The 8,371-nt window shown below is 27.2% G+C and overlaps 1 protein-coding gene across 5 annotated transcripts in view; it reads left to right on the top strand.

The window, feature by feature from the left end:
• nej (CREB binding protein nejire) overlaps positions 1–2,993 on the top strand; it is a 162,103-nt gene extending 159,110 nt beyond the window's left edge. For all 5 annotated transcript variants that reach the window (XM_075358428.1, XM_075358430.1, XM_075358429.1 and 2 more), the window contains one exon: positions 1,266–2,993. In XM_075358428.1, coding sequence (XP_075214543.1) covers positions 1,266–1,861 — 596 coding nt within the window. In that variant the 3' untranslated portion in view covers positions 1,862–2,993. The remainder of the gene's footprint in view (positions 1–1,265) is intronic.
• The last annotated feature ends 5,378 nt before the right edge of the window (positions 2,994–8,371 follow it).

Genomic DNA, 8,371 nt, shown 5'->3' on the forward strand with positions numbered 1-8,371 from the left:
GGAAGACCACAAGTCCGAACAGTCTCTTCAAAGAGACTTAGATAATAGACTGGCTAATTTGTGATACTATGTGGTTATAAAAGATAAGAGAGAAGGTATAAAACCTCATTTCATTCTGCTTTAACAGTTTCTTCATTCAAATTTTGTTCATTTATAGCCTCTCCAGCGTGAACATTTTGTAATTTTCTAGGTCTTTCTCTTCCTAAGGAAATTTGATTTGAGGTAAAAACTTGAAAATTGTCTTTGGTAGTCTTTGGTCTTCTATTCTTTGATGATGACTATACCATGAAAGTTGTTTCATGTCTACAGAATATGCTACTGTTGGAAAGACTCCCATCATCTTCCAGTAATGTGATAATATAATAACTTGATTAAGCTAGGTCAATCGGCACCTTTTCCAGAACATCATCTTAGCTCCATTCAATTTATCTTTTAGAATTTTATTGAACACTCTTCTGATCCATGTATAATTCGAGGGCAGTCCAGAAAGTAACTTATGCTTGTACCTGGCATGGAGATAGGTGGGGATAGAGCTGCCATCTTGCAGCATCCAGTTGTCTTTGATGGCCGGTCTCATTCAGACAACTCTTTTCTGCATTCTTTCAAGAATTTCTCGGTAAACATACCAATTTACAGTCTGTCCTGTAGGTAAAAACTCCTTATGGACAATGCCATTACTATCAAGAGACAAATTATAGCATGGTTTTGACTTGATTCATGTTGCTGCATCATGATAGTGCACCGAGGTGCACTATCATGTGTTACATACATACAGTGCACATGTATGTGCACATACAGTGTTACAAGTAACACTGTACTCTCAGTTAATGAGTTTTTGGCAAAGAAAAACATTCCTGTAGTTCCTCAACCACCTTATTCACCTGACTTGAGTTCCTGCAACATTTTCCGTTCCCAACTTTAAAAAAATACCTCAAAGGACACCATTTTGGAACAGTAGAGAACATTAAAAAAAATGTAACCAACCATCTAAAGAATATTCCGGTTTCTGAGTTCCACCACTGCTTTGGAGAGTGGGAAAACCGTTTGAAGTGTTGCGTGACTTCCCAAGGGAACTATTTTGAAGGTGATGAGTCCATGTATAATTGGATTGTTAATAAAAAGTTGAACAAGTCTTATTACTTCATTTACAGACCTTGTATATTATAAAGTTTATTTATATTCATTTATTTTAACTTATTTATGCTATGCAAGTAATTAAAGATGATTAGAATCATGTTGCTGTATTTCTGTGCTTTTGTTTCTAGGTGTTCAACAGCCTCGACTTCAGCATATGGGAATGGGTGGGGCAGGCCCAGGGCCTGGACCTGGACAACATGCTCTTCAACAGCAACAGCAGCAGCAACAAACTTGGTACAACAAACAGTTGCTTGCAATTCATAGACAACAGCAGCAACAGCAACAGCAACAAGGGTTCCCGGGTGGATATGCAACTCCTCAGCAAAGGTTGCCTGGATTACGAGCATATCCTAGCCAACCTGGTGGGTTTCCTGGTGCCGATCAAGCTCAGTATCCTGTAAAACCTACACCACCACCTGTACCATCACCACAAGGTGGTGTTATGGGGCCTCCAGGCATCTCCATGCAACAGCAGATGATACGATCGCCTCCTCCTATTAGATCACCGCAACCAAATCCCTCACCACGTCCGGTTCCATCACCTCGTAATCAGCCTGTTCCTTCACCTCACCATGACTTAGCTGGACCTAGTGATATAATGCTTGGCCATCCAGGTGCTGGAATTGTTCATCATCAGTCTCCTGCCCCACCCCCTGCAACGGCGCCAGATCCAAATGACCTTACACCACAGGACCAGTTGTCAAAGTTTGTTGAACAGTTGTAGTACCATGCAGCCTTTTAGTGTACTTAACTCACAGTGAAAATAGTATTATTGAACAATAATTAGCCCCTTGTATATTTCTACTGTTACAGATTGAGAAAAGTGAGATAAAACTTTAAAAAAAAAATTAATAAAACAAAAAAGTGTAATATAGTAATTTAAATGTATTTGTGATTTACTGCTGCCACCAGTGTGACTTGACGGTTTTATAAAAAATATTTATATTCATCATATGTATCATTGTCATCTTTTCATTGTTATCACTGTCACCTTTGTTAACAATAAGCTGAACCAAATACAAGACTATAAAGACAGAAGATACAGTGTGTACATGTGCGTGTATCAGTTAAGCTGTTTAAGACATGGTGGTGGTCGTACATTTCTTGTTGATATTGTTTTTTTTTGTGCCGTTATCGCTCGGCCGTGCTGTCTTAGCATGACATTGTTATTGCTATTATTATTTTTATTAATAATTGATCGACTTAAATATCTTTTTTATATATTGATTTATTTTGTCCTTTGATATAAAGGAAAAGGTGCCGTGTAAATATTAACTTAGATAAGAAAATATGAAAGTGTACATACATTATGCATCTATACTTTTAGTAAAAGTGCATATTTAATTATTATAAATAAATTTATATAAAAAAAAAGAAAAAACATCTGCATTGTTGTATTTATATGGGAATCGGGGATAACAGACAGCATTATTGGAAATAAATACTGCATAGTATTTTGGTTTAGAAAAGGCTGTGTTCTAACCAATATTTGGGGTCTGACGTTCATAGCGTAGGTTTTTGCATTTTTTTTATTCTTTATTTTTTTTTTGTTTTTTAATTTGCTCTGAATGTCAGAAAATGTTTCTGATATTGTACAAAGTATATGAGCAGAGAATTTTAGCATTCAGTATACCTGTAATTTTATTTTCAAAGAAGTATATTGTTATGGATGTTGATTTTTAATATTCTACTTTATATAAATAATTTGATAGGAAAATTATAAAGACTTAATGAGTGGAAATTATGAACAATTTTACTCGCAGTTAATTTCAAGCTGTCATTCTTTTCAAGATCTCTTGACTTCATTTATTATGATTATTATTATTGATTTTAAAAACAATCAATTCCTTTATTAAACCTAGTGTGTCATAGTAATATTATTTTTTATATTATATATATATATATAATATATATATATATATAATTATTGTTTCAGATCTTAGTGTTTCGTAAAAAATATATACTTTTGTACCATAACTTTTTATTGCTCTTATTTCTTTTTTTAAGTTTACCAAGAACACATATAGCAAATTTGTGTTGCAAAGAAATTAAGGTTTCTCTGAAATTTTTGACATGTCCTTCCTGCCTCTATCTCATTTGTATTTTTTTATGTATAGAAAATTATGAAATTTTATTTATATCTGACTCAATGGAATTTGGTCATCTGTGTCTGTAAATAATTATAACAGAAAAAGTATTTTATTATTTATAATTTTTTTTTTTTTTTAATATTTTAATTTTAACATTCTTCCATTTTGGAGGAAGGGTGTTGTGATATTTATATTAAATTTTTTTTTCTGATTTGTAGAATTTTTTTGTATTTTCCTGATATTTGTCAAAATACATAATGTTTTCAGTAAATAAGTAACCTTAAAGTTATTTTTGTGTTTAATCAAAAAAACTTAATTTAAACAATAAGATAATCTGATCAGATTATTTATTTGTTTGCAAGTGGGCAGAAATGACCACATAATAAAATTTATAATAAGCTTAAAATTAAAATATTAAGTATTTCTGTTAGAATTATTTTTTCTAATTTTAGTATTAAGCATATTTTTATCCTTATTCATTATAAATGCACTTTTCTGTGTAAGCGTACAGAAATTAGTATGAAAGTAAAATAGATATTTTATGTTAAAACAATTTTTTTTCATCTTATGAAGGTGAACAGTTTCATTACTGTTATAATTTTTTTTTTTAAATTTAACCCGAAGCATAAAAATTAACTGTATTATAAATTGAAATTGCACTTGTAAAGTGAAACATTAATTGTCTACTTATTCTACCCTGGATTTAATTAATCAATCTCAGAAATATAACATTTTTACAAATATATTTTTTCTCACAAATATATTTTTTATAGGACTTTATTTTATTGTAAAATTGTTTGTATTTAAGTGAGCATTATTGAATAAATAATCGAATTTAAATTCCTTAACATCTGGAATGGAATATAATTGAAATACAGTAAAAAAAAAAATAAAAAAAAAAAAATATATATATATATATATAAACAATCTGACTTTTTTTTTAATATGTCCCTTTGAAAGTTAATTATTGTTTGTTTAATATCGTTATGTTACTGTGTTTTTTTTATTTTTATAAAATATTGTAAAATGAACAAATCATTGCATCAAACCAATATATATATATATACAGTTACTTTTATTATTTTATCTGTAAAGATTCGACACTTGATAGTCCTTAAAGACTGCTGTGAACATTCCACAGTTTTCAGCAATCCACAGTGACTAGAGGCTTTTTTGATTTGTTTTATTCTACTCAAACAATAAAAATTAATAATAATTTACAAAATAATCAACATCAGCTTGTTATTAATGTATTCTGGATATTTTAAAAATTAGTATTATATTGTAATAATTACTCTTTATTTACAAAAAAAAGTACAAATCTTAAGTGTTGTACTTCTACAGTTTTAATCTCCAGAAAATAATTATCAGCTGTTCTATTTCAACTGATTGAATTGCACAAATTTTAGATGTTCAGTAATTGGATTGTTTTGAGATGAATTTTCATGTAAAAAAGCTTAATATTGAAAAATGTGCGTACGTTTAGTTAATTAAATTCCATACTATTTTCATAAAAAATATTTCATACTTTTGATTATATATCTTACTCCCACCTCTAAAGTCAATGCTTGATTTTCACTATAAAAAAAAAATTTAATTGAATTTTAGTTGGTAATAAAAATAATTGTCAGTAGAGGAAAACATAAAATTTTGCATTTAGTTTAAAATTCAGAATTTATATTTATAGCAGATACAATTCTATCTGCTGTGATTCATAAGTCCATAACTGAACTGTGAAAGCTTCATAAAGATCAGTCCTTTTGTTCCAATATAAACATAAAAGAGGATAACTGTAATTTGTTTTTCAAGAATTTGAATTTATCCAACAGAATCTGATTCATTTAAATTAGCAATTTCTCCTTAACTTTGCTTACCTTGCTATTATGTTATGGTCAATTATCACATAAATACATGCACCCAGCACTTGTTATCTATAAGCATGCACATGATGAAGAATTTTTTTAGGTTCTTAAATTAAGCTATGCATGTCTTGTTCATCATTAGTTAATTCAATTAATTCTAAATGAGGAAAAGCAGCTTCTGAAGGAATTACTATTTAATAACTGATTAGATTTAAAAATCTTATATAATTAAGTAAATTAAATGTTTTATTCTTTATACATTAGTAAGAAAAAAACTTTTATTTTTTCTTCTCTTTTATGTTGAATGATGTAAAAAGTATCTCATTAAAGATATAAAGAAGAAAAAATTGCTCATTAAATCTGTATTGTAAAATCAAGAAATTATATCTCCAGTTTACTTTAAGCTTTTGTGTACCAGATATTAGAATGAGGAACTAACATTGCCATGAAATATTGCAGAACTCATAGAAATGATTAACTATGGAGTTTATTACATGCCCCTCTTAGAGAAAGCATTTTTTTCATCAAAAGTTTATATTTTACTTAGAAACATTTTAATTTTAACATTTCCATTGCCCGCTTCTACACTGGTTTCAGTATTTCTGCCAATTAGATTTTTTTGTTGACTTTTGTTTTAAGACAAATCCTTATTATATATGTGAAATCTTCATCTGTTAAAAAATGAGACATATTTTTTTTGTAAATTAATAAATGCCAAAGAAACTGTATATTAACAACATAATATATACCAGAAAGAAAAGAAAATTTGATATCTTAGTGAGTTCTTTTTGCTAACATTTTAAGAAGGTTGCAATACTAGTTTATTTCAGAAACTAGTATGGGATGGAAAAATATGTTATAATTTGATCATTACTAATAAATAAAAAAATAATTTTTTTTTTAGTTCTACCTGAAGTGCTTTAATATGCAAAATTTTAAATTTGCAATTTTATGGACATCATACAAAATAAATAAAAATTTTAACATACATTTTATTCCAGTAAGTAATATTAGATTATTAATTAAGCAACATCAATTCGTATACCTCCTTATACTATATCAATGACAATTTTAAACTCAATTAGTTAAGAGAAGATTGTTTATGGCCTATCTTCATTGATTCTACATTCAATCTGTTAGATTTGTTAGAAATTACGTCTTAATTTAAGCTCATAAATTGGAAAAAGTAGACATTGTTATAAAATACATTCATTGATATATTTTTCCAATAATACTTTATTACTTTATGTAATAAAATTTTAAAAAAGTAGGTATTCTCAAATAAAATTTATGAAAAATATTTTATTATTTTTTATTAGCTGTGTAAGAATGAAAGCGTAAATAAAGTAATATTTAGATAAATATAGTAATATTTATAAGAACCAAATAATTGCAATGGTTTTTTTTTTTACAGAAAAATAATCATTTCCATTACTCAATACTGGAATGGTTGTTGATCATCAAGAAAATTATATTCTAATGACCATAGCTATTTTATGAATTGAAATTTGAAAATATTAAAAAAATATACATTCTTTCCAATAGATTTCAATTTCATTGTGTAACGTTATTTTTTTAATCAGTACTTAACAGTTTTATTGTAAATATGATCTGCTGTGCAAAAATTTGAGATATTTTTTGTTTTTAATAAGTTTATGTTTTGTGAATATACTAAATAATTTTTCTCAAAACGATGAGCCAAATTCCATAATATAGTATTTATTTATTTATTTATTTATTTATTAGTTGATTTCTTTTTTCTTTTAGTATAAATAGTATGTAAGATATGACCTTTGTATTTTAAATTTTAGGATTAATTTCATTATAAATATGTATGTATAAATACGGAAAAAAAAACAATCAAATGAATATGTATTTTTTCTCAAGCCTTTATATTTATTTATTTGTTATATTAATTATTATCATTGTTTGATACATGCAGTAGTTCCTGAATGAGCTAAGTTAGACCGATGACATTTTGTTACTTATATTATTATTATTATTATTATAAAATGTTTATTATTTTGAATTAAAAATAATATATCAAATAATTGGTTATATGTGTGTATTTATGTTTGTGTATTTATTTATTTGTCTATATTATATGTAAATTTTTTTTACCAAGAGCATTTGAATTTGCTTTCATGAATTTTTACCGTAGTTATTATGACTCGGACAGAATATGTGTATATCTTCTATATTAGCTTTCTTCATCAAATAAAAGAATAACGTAATTAATGAATTTGGTATGTTAATAGAATCATTACCAGTTATTAAGGTTTGTAAATTATATACTTGATTTTATTTGACAATCGTTAAAGCCTTAGCCGAGTTAAAGATTCGAACAATTGTTTAGCAGTTATAAGTGATCGCATCTTTAAGTGAGAGGACATTCCGAAAGTTTTAACATTTACCTAAGGCTTTGATCTAAATATTTTATCAAATTTCTAATGTATTTTATGTATAATTATATCTATCTATCCTTTATAATATGGTGCCTAAAGATAGTATTGCGTTTAATGTGTAAATTTTTTGTTAATATTATTTATCATTTTTTGTGTATGAGGACATGATCATTTCAGTTTCAGCAATTGAAATCTGATTACCAAACATTGGCAGCCAAATTTGCTAAATTTTATTTCTTAGTGTTATTATTGACAGTATTATTAATTTAAATCAAATCAATTTTATTTTGTGCCGGTGATAATATCAGTGGAGACTTGGTATTTTTTTTTCTTATGGAATGAATAGGTTCCACCACTTCCTCTAGTAATTTAAATGAAAATATTTGTGTAAAAATAAGCGCTCAATGTACAGTTGTATAAAGATTCCAAAAGTGTAAATATTGAAAAATATCAGTGGACATTAATTCTAATGTGAAACTGCTTCACTCCTATGAACAATGATTAATTATTAATGAGTTTAATATTTTTTTAAAGTGTGGTTGTTTATTGACGGATCGTTTAATTAAATTACTGAATAAACTGTTGTGTGTATAAAAGAAAGAAAAAGTTCTAGAAAATGAATATGTTGCAAATAACCTATGTACCTATATTATTTGTCTTCTTGTAGCTGATAGGAAACATGATCCCTGATCATTTTGATGATTTTATAATAAATATTTAAAGAATTACAAGTTAATAAAAGTTCTTTTTTTTAATTAAAATTCCTATCTTATAGAACATTTTGTGAAATTAGAACTTACTCATATGACATAAGTAATCTTTTTTTATGTCATTTAATATTTTACAGTAATCATCAGCTTACTTCATATGATAGTGA

This window comes from Lycorma delicatula, chromosome 2, assembly GCF_047948215.1.
Source record: "Lycorma delicatula isolate Av1 chromosome 2, ASM4794821v1, whole genome shotgun sequence".
Taxonomy (NCBI): domain Eukaryota; kingdom Metazoa; phylum Arthropoda; class Insecta; order Hemiptera; family Fulgoridae; genus Lycorma; species Lycorma delicatula.